Genomic DNA, 20,410 nt, shown 5'->3' on the forward strand with positions numbered 1-20,410 from the left:
ACAGGGGGAGAGCTGAGTGTGCCACACATCCGATGATGGACACCTTCTTCACTTCTTATGAGAAGCACTTGGAGGAGAGTGGGTTGAGTCTGGGTTTTGTAGTGACCAGAGCAGGCACAAAGTGCTGGCTCCCCAGGGCGCAAAACACGTGTACAGCAGGCTCCAGGGACCAAGGAGCACATCACAGTGCTGGCCTGCTTCAACGCAACTGGGGAGGTAGTCCCCCCGTTTATCATCTACCCCAAGTGTTTCCCCGGTGGCCACTACACACTGGAGGCCCCCCACAAGCCTTGTATGGACAGTCAAACAGTGGCTACATTGACGGGGACCTGTTCAGGAAGTGGTTTCAACACTTAATTAAGCATGTAGAGAAGGAGCACCCTCTCCTTCTCCTCTTCAATGGGCACAAGAGCCACATGGACCCAGAGGTGCTCACAGCGGTACTAAGGGAAGGGGTTATACTTCTTTGTCTTCCACCACACTGCACCCATGTCCTGCAGCCGCTGGGCGTGGCATACTTTGGCCCTTTAAAGGCTGAGTTCTCTAAGGTAGCTGGAGACCTTAGCCATTTTGACCACTCCTACATGGTAAACAAATCAGAATTTGCCAGAGTATTCCGCTACCCGTACCAGCGCTGCAAGGACATGTGCTATGTGGTGGAAGTGTTTAAGAAGTGTGGCCTCTTCCCTTTTGACCCTTCAGCCATTGAAGGGTCCCGTTTAATGCCGTCTCGGTCCCTACCGGTTCCCACCACCGCCTCTCCTGGAACCAGCAGCACTGTGCCGTCCATCAGCACCTCCTCCCCAGCGACCACAGGAGGACCCTCAGCCCCTGCTCAAGTCCCAGTCCCTGTCCCAGCCCCTGCTCCAGTCCCAGCCCTAGCTCTAGAAGAGCACCCCCTAATATGGGGGGGGGGGGGGGGGGGGGCTGATATCGCAGGACCTGGGGCACATCCTTACTGTCCTGAAGTATTGGCTAGACGGATACAGAAGACTCCCTGTGGTCACCACATGCCTCACCGGGGAGGAATACATGCGCCAGTGGCAGGAGAGGGGTGAGAAGGAGAGGGCCGAGGCAGAGGAGAAAGAGCGTCGGGCAGCCCTCAGAACACAGAGGGCACAGGAGAGGGCTGCCATGGATGAGACCATTGACGCCATCGCCTCTGCTGGACCCCCCGCTGGAACCACTCCTGACAGCTGCATCACCACTGCCAGTGCCTCCCAGTGTGCAACACCTGTAGGAGCCGCCGGAGTCCCCAGCTGCAGAAGAAGGCCACGTTCCTACTCTCCCGGCCACACCATCGTCGGCCCCTCAACCCCACCATTACAAACACCAGCTCCTCCAAGCCATCGTCGGCGGTTTCGTCCACCACCACCACGATGCACACCACCACCGCTGTCTGTCACCACCAACGCGGCCTCCTCTGGACCAACTGCGTCCTCCGTCTCCCCTGGTCAAACCACCATAGCAGCCTCGTCTGGTGTCCCTGCCCCCTGCAATTTGAAAACAGCCACCTCCACAGGTAAACACATGTTAAATTACGAAAAAATTACTGTTTGTTATCTGTTTTATAAAACTGCAATGTTTAAACGTATTTTTCTCTCTTTACATATCTACAGTCCATAGCACCAGCCCTCAAGTCATGTCCACCTCCTCCAAAACTTCTGCAGCTTCCTCCAGAGGTACTGATGTAAAAAGGTTGAAAAGGGTTTTCATGAAACATGCTCTGTCTAACGTTACTTTTTCTCAAACTACAGCACAGAAAAGGAAGAGAAAAGCTAGCCAACTAGTTAACTATCTAGTAAACACTTCGGATACAAGGTTGGTGTCTCTTTTTTGAACAAAATTAAACGGATATATCTTGTAATTGAACAAAATAGTAAGGTGGCCAATAACTGGGGACCGTATGCCGATAATACGGGACGTATTGTTTTGCTAAACCGCTTATCAAAAAGCTGATAATAGTAGTATTTCCACTGAAATGTCAGACATGCTAATTGCTAACCCGTTAGCTAAAAATTTTTTACGACACCAATAATCACAAAACATTGATGCTTGATCACAAGATAACATTGTTGAAGGTAATATATTTCTTAAATGCTGTTGAATATGCCGATAAAACAGGGTTTCACGCTGTATAGCCAAGTTATCTTTACTCATTGGGTATTTTATTCCTGGTGTTATTTTTTTCTCTCTCATTTCCATTGTTTTCTCTTTGCATTGTTAGGAAGGGCCCAAAAAATGCTGCGTAAGTAAGCATTTCACTCTTAGTCTACACCTGTTGTTTACAAAGCATGTGACAAATAACATTTGATTTGATTTGATACTCGACCACATACACACATATTACACAGGTACTCGACTACATACACACAGTATACATGCACACACACGTTATAAACACTGTGTGGTGACAGTCGAGACAGAGGACTTCATAGTTGTGTCCATGTCCAGGGGCTGGATCCCAAAGCATCTCTACTGACGACTCTGTTACTAAGCCCTCTCTCACACTGCTGGGTGATGGCAGGACTACGCACACGCACACACACAATCAGAAGAGGAGGAGAATAGGAGAATATAAGTGTGTGTGTACTCACGTGTGTGTGTACCTGAGTGTGTGTGTGTGTGTGGTATGGCGTTCCTGTCCTGTGTCGGCTGGTGCTGTAGACACTTAGATGGTACTCCACCCCTGGAGTCAGGCCGCCAACTGGTACTGTGTGCCTACCCGGGGTGAGTGGCGACCACTCACACACACCCTTACACACACACACACACACCCTCACACACTCCCTTACAAACACACACCCTCACTCCGTCACACACTCCCAGCACTGGTCTCTGGACATACAGAACCACAGAACTGCTTCCTACTGAGAGAGGGAAAGCTACCTGCACCGGCCCGGGCTCTACACACATCAAACACACACACACACACACAATGAGAAAGATATACACACAATATTAGAGAGCAAAACCAACATTTCTTGAAACTTCAACTTGAACACACACAGTCTCTGTGGGCCTACCTGTGGTGTATGTGGTGCTGATCTCTTGGCTCTTGTTCCCTCCTCTCACTGAAGCCACACCCAGCTCGTAGGTCTGCCCTGGACTGAACATGCCCAGGACCACACACCTGGACTTATTCACCCAGAGTTCCCTGGGGCGGGCCTGGTTGAGGGGGTGTAGCCTGACATAGTACCCATCAGGTCGTTCACCTGACAGGGTCGGCCAAGACACTGTCAGATTCTCCCCTCTGTTAGAAACATACACACCACCACACACTCAATATATTTATAACACACACAACCACGCAGAAGCACACCTAAAGCATTACACAAACACAAAGTTTTATACCAGTGTGTATCGTCAGTTCCTCCCCTCCACAGCTTTCCACACCATGCTCTGTGACGGAGTCAACTCGGACCATGTACTTCCTGAACCCCTCCAGTCCTCCAATCACAGTTGACCTGGAGCTGCTGGCCACGCCCATTCTCCTGGCCTGAAGCTACACCCCCACAGCAAACCAGGAAGCCCCACCGCACAGCATGCTGGGAGTCTGGGGCCGTCCAGCTTACTGTGATCTGACTGGCTGTCACATTGCTAATGGTGACGTTCCGAGTGGGAAGGGGCCGTGTATGAGTGATGTGCGTGCTCCCAAGGCTCCATGCGGCCCCAGTGAGGTGAGAGGCTCTGAGGGACAGAGAGACACGACCTGCACTTCTTTTCTCCCTTTCTTTCTCCTCTTCCCCATTTTCCTCCCCTTCCTCCACTTCTTGGTATTGGACATAGAGCTGGGGGGCGGGTTGGGAGGAGTTTAAGTACGCGACGTCACTCCAGTGGATATCTGCTTCTCTCTCTGTTCGTGTCAGACAGACATTCTGAGAATGTCCCAATCATCAGTTTTAAATCACAGACTAACACACTCCTCTGTAAGGAGGAAACTAATGTGTCTGACTGTTTAGAAAGCAAACACCATTCATGCTAACACAGCCCATTTCTCTCACTCACACGCTTGTGTGTGTGTGTTACCTTTCTGTCATTGAGAGCGGTCCAGAGCAGTAGCAGGTTGTTATGTGTGGTCAGGTAAGACGAGAGGAGGAGGTCTGTCTCTGTTTTAAGGTCTACCAGGTGACCTCGTGAAGCCACGCCCATACAGGTTTGCTGGGCGTCACCCCATGACAGGCTCCGCCTACTCACACTGTAGCAGCTCCTTCCACTCGCCAGCCAACCAATAGGACACTGGGCTGAGGAGAGACAATTGTCAACTCCTGGTCAATCTAGACATATAGCAGTCGACATTTATTACATCTATGTGTGTGTGTGCTGTACAGTCAGACACACCATTTTTTTAAATAGCAGGAAGCAGATTATACAGTCAACTTCCCTGCCAGTTCTTTACTATGGTGACACCATTACCAGATTGTAGCCACTACCCTTAAACCTTCAGCCATCAACCTGTACACAAAACTCATCCTCCTAAAACTTGAAAGCATTTTACAGGACAGTACACATCCCCTTCACTTAAAACTCAGTCACAGAAGCAGCCGGACAAGGGGAAAGAGACTTCACAATAAAATCAAAACGGATAGATATGGGGACTCTTTTATTCCAACAGCCATTAGGCTGTATAATGGATAGTCTGTTGGTCCCTTGAGTATACAGTATATTGCACTTTCACTTTAAATGTGTAGCTATAGAATTTTCAATTAATTATATTGTGTCGTTTTTGTGTTTTCATGCTTTATGTACTGTCTTTTTAAGCACATGACCAAATGAATTTCCCCCTGGTGGGATAATAAAGTTGATCTAAATCTGAATCTGAATCTGATTGGCTGGTCCTCATTAAAGTCCCGTAGATCACTTCATTATTCCCTTTTTGTTTACAAATCTCTAGTACACAAGATTCCAACTTACCTAACTTCACTGTTAAAATATAAAAACATGAGATACCAAACCCGTTAACAAGGTTGGTTAACTCTTGAGGTTCCTCGGGTCTCCACCGAACTAGGTAAATCCGCTTTTAGTTTTAAAGCACCTCATTGCTGGAACCAACTACAAAATACATCACAATTGGATGTTCTGGTGTCGCTCGAGTAACTTCAAATACTGATTGGGAACCTTCTTATTGAGGAATGTAATGTTTTTCTTGAATATTTATGTGCTGTATTTTACTTGTTTTATATTGTATTAGATTTTAGATTTTGTCTTATGAAATTGTACACTACCAGTCAAAAGTTTGGACACACCTACTCATTCAAGGGTTTTTCTTTATTTTTAAAATTTTTTACATTGTAGAATAACAGTGAAGACATAACAAACATGGAATCATGCAGTAGTTATTTCATAGTTTGATGTCTTCACTATTATTCTACAATGTAAAAAATAGTAAAAATAAAGAAAAACCCTTGAATGAGTAGGTGTGTCCAAACTTTTGACTGGTACAGTATATGCAGGGCTCCCTTGTGAAAGAGACCCAATATTGACTCCCAGCTTAAATTGGTTTTAAAAAACTATTTAAAAATACCTGTCTCTATGGTTGCGTGCAGTCTCTGGGTGAAGCTGATGTTGAGGTTTGTTAGGAGCGTGGTCAACTCTGCTGTGATGCTGTAGTGTGCTCCAGGCTGCAGACCTTTCCCTGCGTACGAGGAGTTGTGTGTGTGGTCAGTGTGTGTGTGTTCAGTGTGTGTGTATTCAGTGTGTGTGTGTTTGGTGTGTATGTTGTGTAGACTGAGGGCAGTGAGGGTCTGTTGGTTCTGTAGGCTGCAGGACAGCAAAGCGCTGGTGGTGGGCACCTCGACACGGAGAGAGGAGAGGGGGACAGGAGCTGCACAGTGCACACATAAACAAACAAACAAACACACGCACACACACACACACACACACCTCTGTTACAACCACACAAGTCTAATTGTGAAACAGTAAACCATTCCTTTTCATCCATTATTTGTTACATTCTGTTTTATAACAGGACCATAAAGGTCAGGGGTCAGGGTTAGGCTCACCAATATGAAAGGTCTTAGTCTCCAGTGTGGCGTTGTTTTTGATGGCGTTCAGAGTGATGTCACTTCCTACTGGCTCCTCAGCCAATTGCAGCAGCAGCCTGCAGTCAGGCGAACACTCAGAGCGGCCAATAGGATCAAGCCACACCTGAAGGGGCGGGGACAGAGAGTGGTTTAGTGTTTGCGATATGTCTGAGAAGCAGAGCCTCGTGTGAAGACACGCACAGTCCAATTCAATGTGTGTATGTCGCTCAGCCCAATGTGTTCTTCCCCTGCCGCCCTTTCCTCTTTGTTTGGATAAGAGCAGGTTACTATGACAACCAGGCTTACAGCCACACAGAGTGCAACTCCTGAGGAGAGGGGGAGAAAGAGAGGGAGAGAGAAGGATAGGGAGAAAGAATGGGGTGAAAGTCAAGAGTTTAAAGTCGACCAGATAGACAACATTCTATACACCTCAGCCTGTTTGCAGATTCATACTCTAGTGAACTCAGGACCACTCTCTCTCACAGACACGCTCACACACCCACTTTTCAGTCCGGGCTGTAGTGATGCAGTGATATGCTAACCAACTCCACTGCTGTGTGTTCCACACGGCAGATCAAAAAAGTCTGTGTGTGTGTGTGAGAGAGTGAGTGTGTGCACACCCAGAGAGTAGTTGAATGTGAGCTAGTGGTCTGTGGAGAATGTAGAGAATGTGAAAAAAATGAATAATTTACTGATCAATCACTAATCATTGATGGATCAATGTGGTTTCCTTTCTCTTCAATACTTCACTTCTTCCTGGTGGAGGTCACTGGTGTTTTACTGATGATGAAGTGTCATTAACATGGCGTATTTACATGGTAATTATACACTGAGTGTACAGAACATTAGGAACACTTGCTCTTTCCATGACATAGACTGACCAGGTGAATCCAGTTGAAAACTATGATCCCTTATTGAAGCATTGGAGTCAACATGGGCCAGCATCCCTGTGGAACGCTTGACACCTTGTAGAATCCATGCCCCGACGAATTGAGGCTATTCTGAGGGCAAAAGGGGGTGCAACTCAATATTAGGAAGATGTTCCTAATGATTTGTACGCTCAGTGTATATACACATTGTTACAGACTCCCACACCATAATTACACACTACCAGGCCAGAGAAACACAAACACACATCAGCACTGAACATGCTGAGTCAGCAGGGGAGTGTGTGTGTGTGTGTGTGGAGGAGGAGAAGGAGGAAGAGGAGGAGGAGGAGGAAGAGGAGGAGGAGGATGGAAAGTTTTTCATTCATGCAAAAAAACACCAACCAGTCAGTCAGACACTGTTGAGTGTTTTATTGTTCTATTCTGAGTGGTAACATCTGTGTGATGGCAGCAGCACATACTGTATGATTACTGGCACAATGCTTCACAATAAACAAAACAGCAGATAGTCTACTACCAGATGCTTAGGTGGATTAATAATTCATTGATTTAAATACAATCTTTTTTGTATGAAAGCTTAACATTTGTAATTAATGTTTTTTGTTCTAAGACAAATATTAGCGGCATATAAAACATGTCAGTCATCAGGAGAGCACTAGATCACTAATATACTAAATCAGCAGTAGTCCTGTCAGCTGGGACCAACTGATCTGAACATTATAAAGTCAGAGAGGACTAGCTAGTGTTACATATGAGGAGGAGCGGGCTACAGCAGTACAGATAGGACTAGTGTTATAATAGTACAGTAGGAGCAGGTTTCAGCCTTACACATCTGACCACTACACATCTGTAATGACAGGGTCACTACAACAGGCCAGCATACAACCCTCAACAACAGACTGAAGGAAGACTAAAGAACTCACCTACTTGACCTGTCTGCTCTGACCTCTAACCTCTGTTCCATCCTCTGTCCATCCTACTGTTTCCCATACTGGAGCTCACACTGACTAGATCAGGGTAGATAGATTTTTGTTTTACGTCAGAAAAGACTGTAAAATCACCAGGAATTCAGCTTAAAATGAGTTTAGTTAAGGAAATCTGTTCCCAAGTATTCCCACGAATAAAAAAAGAGACGTGATTGTGTCTCAATGTAATCAAGGTATGAAATTATTGTTATTTTCATATAACATTTATTTTTTGGCTTAGTTATGGTCAATTTGCAGTGTAACTAATCAAAAGAGAACAATGGCGCTCTCCCAGAAGCTTGGCTGGTGCGTAAAACAAAGAGGTGTAATGGGTTTGCACTCAAAAATATGTCACATAAAGCTTACTTAATTATTCAATGTTTTAATAATTGTTACTGCATCAGGGATAGCATACACAGACGTTTCGGCTTTACAGCCTTCTTCAGTGTGTAGGTACCTGTGTACAGTGTACAAATGATTATAATTATGTTCCGTGCCCCCGACCATCCTCTCCGACAAAAGAATCGGCCTGTGGCCTACCCCTGGACTACAGTAGATCTCTCTAGTTCCATTGGCAGGAGCAGTCTAGAGGTTCCTGGAAGCTGTAATCCACCAGGGTAGCATTGCGTGAGCAGTAGAGGGTGACGGAGCGGGTTTGTAGTCCACTCTCTCTGCAGCACTTACAGAAGCGGGCGTGGCTGTTGATGTTGAAGTTAAAGATGGTGGCAGACGGACACTTCCCATCACACGAATACACTGTCAACTGAGAGGGACAGAGAGAGAGAGAGAGAAAGAGAGAGGGGTGGTAAGATTTTATACTTGATAAAAAAACGTTTAAAAACTGTCTTATTGACACTGTCTCTCTCTTACCGGTGCGTTGCTCCTGCAGTCGTCTTTTCGGATGGTGGTTCGGATTGCTACACGCTTACACATCTTACTGTCCTCCTTACCTAAACACACACGCACACAGAGGAAACGCTGAGATGTACGCACGCGCACACACACACACTCACACACATACACACACACAGCTTTCATCCCCCACACACACACATACACACACACAGCTTTCAGCCCCAGAGTCCTGTCATTCACACAGTCAAAGGCCTATTGAGCTGGACTCTTTGTTGCCTAGCAGCGGGGGCTCAGTTTGATTGACAGCCAGCTGACCGGGGGGCAGTTCTCGCGCCAGAGAACCAGCTCCCACTGGCCTGAACTTAACCTCACTCTAGCCAATCAGTGTTGAGAGGTAGCAACATGGCGTCCAGCTCTACACTAGGCCAAACTCTCTGTATATGTGAAGGAATGGGGATGATTCTTACTCACATTGAGGATTCAGCACAGCAATAACATGTTGACACATTGGCATGGGGTTTTGCCCTGAGGAATGTTAGGTGAACCTTGACCTGTAGTTTATATGTATGGTGTGGTAGGGTTAGGGTTAGGACTAGACAAACACACACTGTGATAGGTGAAAGGTGAGAGGTCGTGGTACCTGTGTCACAGTTAGTACTACCAGTGGGGGTTATGGGGTGAGAGGTTAAAGATGAAAGGTGAGAGGTCGTGGTACCTTTGTCACAGTTAGTACTACCAGTGGGAGTTACGGGGTTAACGGTAAACGGTATAACACCGACTCCAAAACCTGGGAGCAGCGGCAGGAACAGCAACGTCAGGAGAACGTTAGGGGAACACACAGGTTAACTTTGGTTTAGAACACATTGAATACACACAGAGGAATCAGCACAGTTGGCATGCACAGCCATGGGAGCCAGACAGTGTTCTTTGAGACTGGGGGAGACAGCCAGATGGCCAAACACTCAGAATCACTACACGCTGATGCACCAAGGCTAATTCTCATTGACCAAACTCTAAACACCAAGCATCACCATTGGCCAAACTGTAACAAATGGAGCATTCCCATTGGCCAAACTGGTAAAGCAGGCAAGCGGACAAAGACGCAGAGCTGCTGTATTACTGGGAGAGCAGACTGGGTCTGTATTCTTCACCTTTACATGCAAAATGTGTGTTTAATGGGACAGTTCAAACTAGAACTAGAAAGTACTTTATGGATTCAGAGAGTCAGTTTAGCTACAGTTTATGATTAGCATCATTGAGTGTAAAAGAACATTGGAGTGGTAGGATGGACCATTGTTTGCATGCTGTTATTCTCCGGATTCTCTAAGATAATTTATCCACTAAATAAAGTATTTTCCAATCAACAGTAACATCCTTCTTCAATATTATCATGACAGTGTATCAGGACCATCAGGCAGATCTAGGACCACCCCTAGAGCAGAGGCTGCTGGGTAGTGTAGTGACTCATGCTGGTTGTGGCCAGCCAACTACAAGCTTTTACTCTGCCTTAGGCTGCTACAGGCCACACCCCCCAACCAGTCAGCCAATAAGCCCAACCGCTGCCAGGCAACACCCTGCCCACCCCTGTGATTGACAGCTGAAAGCATATGAGAAGCAAATGTGATCGGTCACTTACATGTCCTGCAGCAACCGTCCACATAGCTCTGGACCATGCCCCCATTCTGCAATGATTGAAGAGAGGTTACAGATAGACCTCATTGTGTGTGAATGCCAGGGTGTGTGTGTGTGTACCTGAGTGCACTCTGTGTCGTTGAAGGGGGGGCAGACCACCCCTGATGCCAGCACCACAGTTCCCACTGCCGTCTCCACACAGTCATACCGTGTACAGTTATCCACCCAGGAGCTCCCCGCCTGTACACACACACACCGTCAAAGTTATCCGTCCAGGATTTTCCCGCCAACACACAAAATGCTTGTGTGTTAGGTAGAGTATTTGTGTCTGTTTGGCAGTATTAGGCTGTGTGTGCATATGTGTTCTCACAGTGAAGACCTCAGTGGTTCTGTTTTCGATGTTGAAGGAACAGGAGACGTTCTTACAGGAGCCACAGCACACCTGAGGATCTGACGATGCTACGTAAAGCTGGTGCTGAGAGGCGGGGGGTGTGGGGGGGGGGGGGGGGGTCAGAAGAGTTTACGTAGCTCTGATTAGGATGGAAGTTTGCGGTGTGTGTGAGAGAGAGAGACACATACCGGGCCACACTTCTGAGAGCAGTTGACAGCGGAAACGTCCATGGCGTAGTATCCGGTGTGTGTGTCACGGTGTGTCAGACAGTGGACGGTGTAACACAGCTCTCCTTCATAGAACTGAATCAGGCTCTGTCCTGGCCCCAGCAAAGTGACTCCCTGGAACACACACACCTCTGCCTTCTCTACACACACAGGTCAGGGGTCAGGGGTTAGGGGTTAGTAGCCTAGGGGTGTGTCTGTGCATAGTGTGTGTGTATATTGTGTGTGTGTGTGTACTTACTGCAGGTGTAGCGGGGGCAGCCACAGGTGCTTCTGCTGTCTGGTACCTCCACCTGTTCCTCCCCCTTAGAGACCAGAGACGTTACTATGACCACATACACATACGTACACGCACAAACACACACATGCACTCATGCACATTGCACACACAAACGGGAACATTCCTGAAGCTGACTGACTCACCACCTGACAGACTGGGAGAGAGCTGTCCTCACACTGGCATTCTGAGAGAAGAAGAGAGACTTTGTTTAGTACAGAACTGGAGGCCTAGAACCATGCTCTGTTTGGACTACAAGATTTTTCAAAGGGACAGTTCTGGGCATGATGGTATGTGTGTGCATTTAGATGTGTGTGTGCAACTATTGCGCGTGCAAAAGTGTGTGTTTGTGTGTGTGTGTACCACAGCGGCAGTCAGGGCAGCAGTGTCCAGGTAGGGTGGTTTGGACCAGAGACAGGCCAGGAGAGCAGGTCAGAGACGACTCAGGACACAGGTTCACATCACACACTGCACACAGGAGAACACTGCTGTAAACATCAACACTGTGTGTTTGTGTGTGTGTATGTGTGTGTCTGTACAGCATGTGTGTTACCACAGTGGTATTGAGGGCAGCAGCTGTTGGTGGTGTTCAGATTCACAGCTAGAATCTCGCCATCGGAACAGGACGGGACGGGCTCGATACATGACTCACACACTGCAGAGAGAAGACACACACACATATACACCGTTGGCCGATCGTCGGTCCTCTACTTAAGGGCAACTTCTACCCCAAGTCCAGCTACAGTAATGTTGGATGGAGACGGTCGACCCAGGAAGCAGTAGAAGGTTTGACCTTACCACACAGGAAGGAGTAACAGCAGGAGTTGTCCTCACGGACCTCCACTAGGAACTGATCTTCTCTGCAGTCAGGAGCGGTGACGGGGGGACAGGCATGGGGGTCGCACTCTGAGACAGACCAATCACAGGACTCAGTTATTAAACCACACCTAACAATACCATCAAATGATTAAAGCTATTATATTTTGGTTCAGTACCTACCACAATGGTACTCTGGGCAGCAGGACAGGGCACTGTAACCAATCACCAGCCGGTTCCCATTTTCACAGGGCGGAGCCTCACTCTCACAGATGGTCAGATTACACTCTGAGAGAGAGAGAGAGAGAGAGAGAGAGAGAGAGAGAGAGATATATAATTAGAGAGAGAGTTGGTGTACAGTGAGGGAAAAAAGTATTTGATCCCCTGCTGATTTTGTACGTTTGCCCACTGACAAAGAAATGATCAGTCTATAATTTTAATGGTAGGTGTATTTGAACAGTGAGAGACAGAATAACAACAAAAAAATCCAGAAAAATGCATGTCAAAAATTTTATAAATTTATTTGCATTTTAATGAGGGAAATAAGTATTTGAACCCCTCTCAATCAGAAAGATTTCTGGCTCCCAGGTGTCTTTTATACAGGTAACGAGCTGAGATTAGGAGCACACTCTTAAAGGGAGTGCTCCTAATCTCAGCTTGTTACCTGTATAAAAGACACTTGTCCACAGAAGCAATCAATCAATCAGATTCCAAACTCTCCACCATGGCCAAGACCAAAGAGCTCTCCAAGGATGTCAGGGACAAGATTGTAGACCTACACAAGGCTGGAATGGGCTACAAGACCATCGCCAAGCAGCTTGGTGAGAAGGTGACAACAGTTGGTGCGATTATTCGCAAATGGAAGAAACACAAAAGACTGTCAATCTCCCTCGGCCTGGGGCTCCATGCAAGATCTCACCTCGTGGAGTTGCAATGATCATGAGAACGGTGAGGAATCAGCCCAGAACTACACGGAGGATCTTGTCAATGATCTCATGGAAGCTGGGACCATAGTCACCAAGAAAACAATTGGTAACACACTATGCCGTGAAGGACTGAAATCCTGCAGCGCCCGCAAGGTCCCCCTGCTCAAGAAAGCACATATACAGGGCCGTCTGAAGTTTGCCAATGAACATCTGAATGATTCAGAGGAGAACTGGGTGAAAGTGTTGTGGTCAGATGAGACCAAAATGGAGCTCTTTGGCATCAACTCAACTCGCCGTGTTTGGAGGAGGAGGAATGCTGCCTATGACCCCAAGAACACCATCCCCACCATCAAACATGGAGGTGGAAACATTATGCTTTGGGGGTGTTTTTCTGCTAAGGGGACAGGACAACTTCACCGCATCAAAGGGACGATGGACGGGGCCATGCATGTACCGTCAAATCTTGGGTGAGAACCTCCTTCCCTCAGCCAGGGCATTGAAAATGGGTCGTGGATGGGTATTCCAGCATGACAATGACCCAAAACACATGGCCAAGGCAACAAAGGAGTGGCTCAAGAAGAAGCACATTAAGGTCCTGGAGTGGCCTAGCCAGTCTCCAGACCTTAATTCCATAGACAATCTGTGGAGGAAGCTGAAGGTTTGAGTTGCCAAACGTCAGCCTCAAAACCTTAATGACTTGGAGAAGATCTGCAAAGAGGAGTGGGACAAAATCCCTCCTGAGATGTGTGCAAACCTGGTGGCCAACTACAAGAAACGTCTGACCTCTGATTGCCAACAAGGGTTTTGCCACCAAGTCCTAAGTCATGTTTTGCAGAGGGGTCAAATACTTATTTCCCTCATTAAAATGCAAATCAATTTATAACATTTTTGACATGCGTTTTTCTGGATTTTTTTGTTGTTATTCTACCTCTCACTGTTAAAATAAACCTACCATTAAAATTATAGACTGATCATTTCTTTGTCATTGGGCAAACGTACAAAATCAACAGGGGATCAAATACTTTTTTCCCTCACTGTATATACAGTTGAAGTCAGAAGTTTACATACACCTTAGCCAAATACATTTAAACTCAGTTTTTCACAATTCCTGACATTTAATCTTAGCAAAAATTCCCTGTTTTAGGTCAGTTAGGATCACCACTTTATTTTAAGAATGTGAAATGTCAGAATAATAGTAGAGAGAATTATTTATTTCAGCTTTTATTTCTTTCATCACATTTTCAGTGGGTCAGAAGGTTGCATACACTCAATTAGTATTTAGTAGCATTGCCTTTCAATTGTTTAACTTTGGTCAAACGTTTCGGGTAGCCTTCCACAAGCTTCCCACAATAAGTTGAGTGAATTTTGGCCCATTCCTCCTGACAGAGCTGGTGTAGGCCTCCTTGCTCACACACGCTTTTTCAGTTCTGCCCACAACTTTTCTATTGGATTGAGGTCAGGGCTTTGTGATGGCCACTCCAATACCTTGACTTTGTTGTCCTTAAGCCATTTTGCCACAACTTTGGAAGTATGCTTGGGGTCATTGTCCATTTGGAAGACCCATTTGCGACCAAGCTTTAACTTCCTGATTGATGTCTTGAGATGTTGCTTCAATATATCCACATAATTTTCCTTCCTCATGATGCCATCTATTTTGTGAAGTGCACCAGTCCCTCCTTCAGCATGATGCTGCCACCCCCGTGCTTCATGGTTGGGATGGTGTTCTACGGCTTGCAAGCCCCCCCCTTTTTGGTCATTATGGCCAAACAGTTCTATTTTTGTTTCATCAGACCAGAGGACATTTCTCCAAAAAGTACAATCTTTGTCCCCATGTGCAGTTGCAAAGCGTAGTCTGGCTTTATTATGGCGGTTTTGGAGCAGTGGCTTCTTCCTTGCTGAGCGGCTTTTCAGGTTATGTCGATATAGGACTTGTTTTACTGTGGATATAGATACTTTTGTACCTGTTTCCTCCAGCATCTTCACAAGGTCCTTTGCTGTTGTTCTGGGATTGAGTTGCACTTTTCGCACCAAAGTACGTTCATCTCTAGGAGACAGAACGCGTCTCCTTCCTGAGCGGTATGACGGCTGCATGGTCCCATGGTGTTTATGCTTGTGTACTATTGTTTGTACAGATGAACGTGGTACCTTCAGGCGTTTGGAAATTGCTCCCAAGGATGAACCAGAGTTGTGGAGGTCTACAATTTTTTTTCTGAGGTCTTGGCTGATTTCTTTAGATTTTCCCATGATGTGAAGCAAAGAGGCACTGAGTTTGAAGGTAGGCCTTGAAATACATCCACAGGTATACCTCCAATTGACTCAAATGATGTGATGAGTGTGATTAGAAGGAGTCAGGCGCAGGAGGGTAAATCACAGAATACAGAGTTTACTCTGTCGTACACAGTTGGGCTGGATAGCGACAACAAAATACAGGCACAGGGGAACAATCTACCCCGGCAATACAAGGTACGGGTAGCTCCAACAAAATACAGGCACAGGGGAACAATCTACCCCGGCAATACAAGGTACGGGTAGCTCCAACAAAATACAGGCACAGGGGAACAATCTACCTCTGCAATACAAGGTACGAGTAGCTCCAACAAAATACAGGCACAGGGGAACAATCTACCCCGGCAATACAAGGTACGAGTAGCTCCAACAAAATACAGGCACAGGGGAACAATCTACCCCGGCAATACAAGGTACGAGTAGCTCCAACAAAACACAGGCACAGGGGAACAATCTACCCCGACAATACAAGGTACGAGTAGCTCCAACAAAATACAGGCACAGGGGAACAATCTACCCCGGCAATACAAGGTACGAGTAGCTCCAACAAAATACAGGCACAGGGGAACAATCTACCCCGGCAATACAAGGTACGAGTAGGTCCAACAAAATACAGGCACAGGGGAATAATCTACCCCGGCAATACCATGTCCGGGTAGCTCCAACAAAATACAGGCACAGGGGAATAATCTACCCCGGCAATACAAAGTATGAGTAGCTCCACCGAGCTACACTCAACTCACATAAAACAATCACCCACAAGGACAAGGGGGCAGAGGGAACACTTATACACAGACTAATGAGGGGATATGAACCAGGTGTGTGTAATTGACAAGACAAGACAAATGTAATGATGATATATGGAGCGGCAGTGGCTAGTAAGCCGGTGACGACGAACGCCGAAGCCTGCCCGAACAAGGAGGGGAGGCAGCCTCGGCGGAAGTCATGACAAATGATGTCAATTAGCCTCTCAGAAGCTTCTAAAGCCATGACATCATTTTCTGGAATTTTCCAAGCTGTTTAAAGGCACAGTCAACTTAGTGTATGTAAACTTCTGACCCACTGGAATTGTGATACAGTTAATTATAAGTGAAATAATCTGTCTGTAAACAATTGTTGGAAAGATTACTTGTGTCATGCACAAAGTAGATGTCCTAACCGACTCGCCAAAACTATTGTTTGTTAACAAGAAATCTGTGGAGTGGTTGAAAAACAAGTTTTAATGACTTCAACCTAAGTGTATGTAAACTTCCGACTTCAACTGTATGTAGGTGTCTAAGCATGCATGTGTGTGTGTGTGTCCTCACCACAGATCTTCTTGGGACAGCAGGCCCCCTCTTCCAGGACATCCAGTACGTACTCTCCCTCCCTCTCACACAGCGGAGCTGGACTAAAGCTGCAGTCAGGTTCTACTGCCACCACAGAACCGTTCTCCAGGCAGCGGAACAGACAGCAGCCACGCAATGACCCGTTCCACACCTCCCCAGGGGCCCGCGGAGACCCCTCGTTATCCGTACACACTACAAACACACACACAGACACACGTTATCAGTACACACTAAACAACAGAGTCATACAGAGCACAAGCTCATATAGCTGACATACTAGAGCTGACATGTAACTGGCATACAGCTGACATACTCACCACACTGCTCCTCTGTGACGCAGTAAGTGGAGTCTGCTCGGTGCAGGATGGTTCCAGAGCGACACACACACTCCTCTCTGATGTGGGAGCAGGTGGTCTCCTCATAGAACTCTCTGTTCTGACAGGTCCGGGTGGTACAGGTCGACACACACGCCTGGTACTCCCTACCTGGGGGACACCTCAACGCTACACACAAACATACACACACACGCACGCACAAGCACGCACAGACACGCAAACACACACACACACACACCGCAAGAACATACATTTGTGATGTCACCAGCTAATGCAGACCTGATGTGTGTGTGTATTAGTGTGTATTGGTGTGTGTACCGGGTCCTTACGGCAGAAGTTGTGTCGTCTCCAGTTGATGCAGACTTGGTAAGTGTAGCAGACAGCTACGTAGGCTGCCAGGAAGTCACACTGGTGGGCCTTATAGTGGAGATCGCCTGCCCACATCACATCACAGAACTGCTCTGGAGACACCTTGCTGTGGCAGGGAGTGAAAGGTCTCTGTCTGAGCATGGAGAGACAGGTGGAGCAGTCTCCAGTGGTACAGTTGTCCCCGATGCGTCGTGTGTGTTCCGTGTCTTCTGAGGTGTGGACCCTCCAGGCCTGCAGGAACAGACCCAGGTCTGCCACCTCCCTCACCACCGTACCGTTAGGCAGCTTCAGGTCATCAGCCGGGTTCCCGTCACAACACCCTGGGAGACACACCAGTAAAAGGTGATCAACCAACGTGAGACAAGGTGCAACCAAATAATAGCATGAGCATTGAAAAGGAATAGGTCCAACTCTTGATCACAATTTAAAACAACTTGATACTTTATTTACAAAACTATTACGGATGCACTTATGTTCATCACATGCACGGATGAACAAATGCACGCCAGAAATAGGGCAAGGTCAGGTATGAGAGAAACGTTCTCTCTTCTCCAGGTTCATTAAATCATGCTAGTGGACGACTTCAAAACAAAGCCACATACCTGATCTGACAATAAAGGATGAAAGTGTTAGAGTAAATGACAAATCTAGCTCATTTTATGGATGTCTTACCACAGAGGCCTCTAGTAGGAGCAGATGTATTGGAGGTGGCGGTGTATTGCAGCACCATGATGCCAGTGCTGTGGTACCATTGTATGTTGACTCCTCCAGGAGTGGTGATCAGGTACATACTGCCTGTGTCCTCTACTGACAGGGCCTGACGGGAGAAAGGCAGCCGTGCCTTTATGTGGTTCACTGACACCTGTATCCCCACACGAACACCATACAGACGCACACGCACGCACGCACGCACGCACGCACACACACACACACACACACACACACACACACACACACACACACACACACACACACACACACACACACACACACACACACACACACACACAGATATAGCATGAGCTGTGTTCTACAGTATATGCTATCAGTAATGGTTCAGTGGTCAGTCGGTTGCGGTCAGTGATGGTCACCTTGCGGTCAAGACGGTTGATGATGATCCTGTAGGAGGGAGTAGTGATGTTCAAGTTCTTAAAACACAGACCTGACGTTCCACCACTAGGGCTCTGAGAGAAAGATGTCCAAGTAAAACAGTGTAATAATGACCATATAATTACTATGATAATGATCATGATTAGATGTTAAAGGGAAACTCACAGGTCGTCTGATGGAGTTGACGCTCTAAATAAGAAACAAGAAAAAGTCAACAAATCAGAATCAGGTGCTTATAGCATCCTATAACAGTTTATAATAGCGTGTGTATTTAAAACAGAGAGAGTTTGTATGTGTGTGTACCTGGCTGGTAGGGCATTTGTTCACTGTTCCTATGATGTTCTCTGTGGGTAGGTAGACCAGGATGTAGGAGCCGTTATCATACAGCGCTACGTTGTTACCGTCAAACGTTATCACACGCAGGTCTGACATCACTGAGCAGCGACCTAACACATACACACACATGCACGGATAGGCAAACACACACAAGCACAGTATGTTTGTATAATGTGTGTGTGCTGGTATGTATGTAAAGTGTGTGTATAGTGTGTGTGTGTATGTACAGTAGTGTGTGTTCTTACAGGGGCACTGCCAGAGCGGGCAGCAGGGGTCGGTGTTGGTGAGGACAGCCATGCCCAGCAGAGAGCAGCGAGGAAGAGTGGTGTTGTACCGACAGTGGAGGGAGGAGTTATGGAGGAGAAACTCCCCGTTAAAACAGATCAGTTCTGCACACTCATCAACACGGTAGGAATACGGGGGCTGGAGAGAGCAGAGAGAGATGAGAGAGAGAGAGAGAGATCAGAGGGATCCAAAACTCAGCTACTGACAAAGGGAGTTCCCCAGGGCTGCATGCTCGGCCCTCTAACTTGTCCAAACACACTGTCTCTCACTGATTGGCTCTTACTGTGCAGGGGGCGGTGGGTAGGAGGAAGGGGGACAGCACTGTTGGTATGCTGACTGCCTCAGGCGTATAAGAGGAGTCTGGGCTGGTGGCTGTTTCCGTTGTTATGGACTCCATCGTCTCGGGGGGTGATGTCGACATGGTAACGGAGGTGTCATAAACTACTTGGAATACAGAGGTAGTCTCCGTGGGTGTAGTAACAGGAAGGTGTGTTTGTGTGGTGGTCAGGGTGGGGGTGGGGGTGGAGGAGAAGAGAGGGGGAGGAGGGGAAAAGGAGGTAGGGGAGGAGATAGGGGGAGCTGAGGGGGAGCTGGAAGGCTGGGTGGAAGGCTGGGGAGGGGTAGCAGGAGGGGGAGAGTGAGAAGCAGGAGAGAGAAGAGGAGGAGTGGTGGATTCGGTCACTACCAGGCTGGGGGGAGTAGAGGATGATGTTTCCATAGTTACTGTAGTGACCGCTGCAGGGGTCAAGGTCGGGGTCGTGGCCCCAGTGGTGCTGCTAGTAATGGTGGTGGAGGGAGAGGGGGAGATGGAGGGAGAGACTGCAGGTGAAGGGGTGTGCTCGGTCACAGTGGGGGTGGAGGGTGCGGGCAGAGAAGGGGGAGGAGGAGAGGGGGAGCGAGGAGGGGTGAGGGTGGGAGTGAAACTCTCCGTCAGTTGGGCTGTACTGGGAGTAGTGGGGGCTCTGGTGGCAGTAACAGTTGTAGAGGCAGCACTGGTTGTAGTTCTGGTACTAATAGTAGTGGTCCTAGTAGTGGTCCTAGATGTAGTAGTGCTACTAGTAGGCCTAACAGTAGTAGTAGTTGGGGTGGTGGTCGTTCGGTTTACGAAGGCGTAAGGTGTAGGAGTGGGAGGGAGGGACACACCTGAGGACAGACACACAGACATACATTACTTAAAAAACTATTTAACTTTACAGATCCTGGTGTGATGCACACTCTACTCACAGTCCTCTGTGTAGACACATCTCCTGGTGACCTCATCAAGAACCATGTTTTTGGGGCAACGAGGGAAACAGCCCTCTACCCTGCCAGACACACACAGACACGGACAAACGTTCAAAGCGCGTATTAAGCGTGCCCTTACAG

General features: G+C 47.4%; 1 protein-coding gene across 1 annotated transcript in view; it reads right to left on the reverse strand.

The window, feature by feature from the left end:
* Positions 1 to 7,311: 7,311 nt before the first annotated feature.
* Positions 7,312 to 20,410, reverse strand: part of LOC311137498 (otogelin-like protein) — a gene marked incomplete at its 5' end in the record, with an annotated part of 59,317 nt that continues 46,218 nt past the window's right edge. Inside the window, 24 exons of the mRNA XM_084172030.1 lie at positions 7,312 to 8,638; positions 8,746 to 8,825; positions 10,367 to 10,412; positions 10,483 to 10,602; positions 10,733 to 10,837; positions 10,942 to 11,120; positions 11,219 to 11,282; positions 11,401 to 11,441; positions 11,618 to 11,722; positions 11,808 to 11,909; positions 12,053 to 12,160; positions 12,254 to 12,358; positions 16,590 to 16,802; positions 16,928 to 17,113; positions 17,275 to 17,634; positions 17,987 to 18,176; positions 18,406 to 18,498; positions 18,590 to 18,613; positions 18,728 to 18,870; positions 19,006 to 19,183; positions 19,329 to 19,486; positions 19,731 to 19,821; positions 20,151 to 20,188; positions 20,270 to 20,349. Of these exons, the coding sequence (XP_084028156.1) occupies positions 8,438 to 8,638; positions 8,746 to 8,825; positions 10,367 to 10,412; positions 10,483 to 10,602; positions 10,733 to 10,837; positions 10,942 to 11,120; positions 11,219 to 11,282; positions 11,401 to 11,441; positions 11,618 to 11,722; positions 11,808 to 11,909; positions 12,053 to 12,160; positions 12,254 to 12,358; positions 16,590 to 16,802; positions 16,928 to 17,113; positions 17,275 to 17,634; positions 17,987 to 18,176; positions 18,406 to 18,498; positions 18,590 to 18,613; positions 18,728 to 18,870; positions 19,006 to 19,183; positions 19,329 to 19,486; positions 19,731 to 19,821; positions 20,151 to 20,188; positions 20,270 to 20,349 (3,010 nt within the window). The 3' untranslated portion in view covers positions 7,312 to 8,437. The remainder of the gene's footprint in view (positions 8,639 to 8,745; positions 8,826 to 10,366; positions 10,413 to 10,482; positions 10,603 to 10,732; positions 10,838 to 10,941; positions 11,121 to 11,218; positions 11,283 to 11,400; positions 11,442 to 11,617; positions 11,723 to 11,807; positions 11,910 to 12,052; positions 12,161 to 12,253; positions 12,359 to 16,589; positions 16,803 to 16,927; positions 17,114 to 17,274; positions 17,635 to 17,986; positions 18,177 to 18,405; positions 18,499 to 18,589; positions 18,614 to 18,727; positions 18,871 to 19,005; positions 19,184 to 19,328; positions 19,487 to 19,730; positions 19,822 to 20,150; positions 20,189 to 20,269; positions 20,350 to 20,410) is intronic.

This window comes from Coregonus lavaretus (assembly GCF_964263955.1).
Source record: "Coregonus lavaretus genome assembly, chromosome: 11".
In the NCBI taxonomy this organism is placed as follows: domain Eukaryota; kingdom Metazoa; phylum Chordata; class Actinopteri; order Salmoniformes; family Salmonidae; genus Coregonus; species Coregonus lavaretus.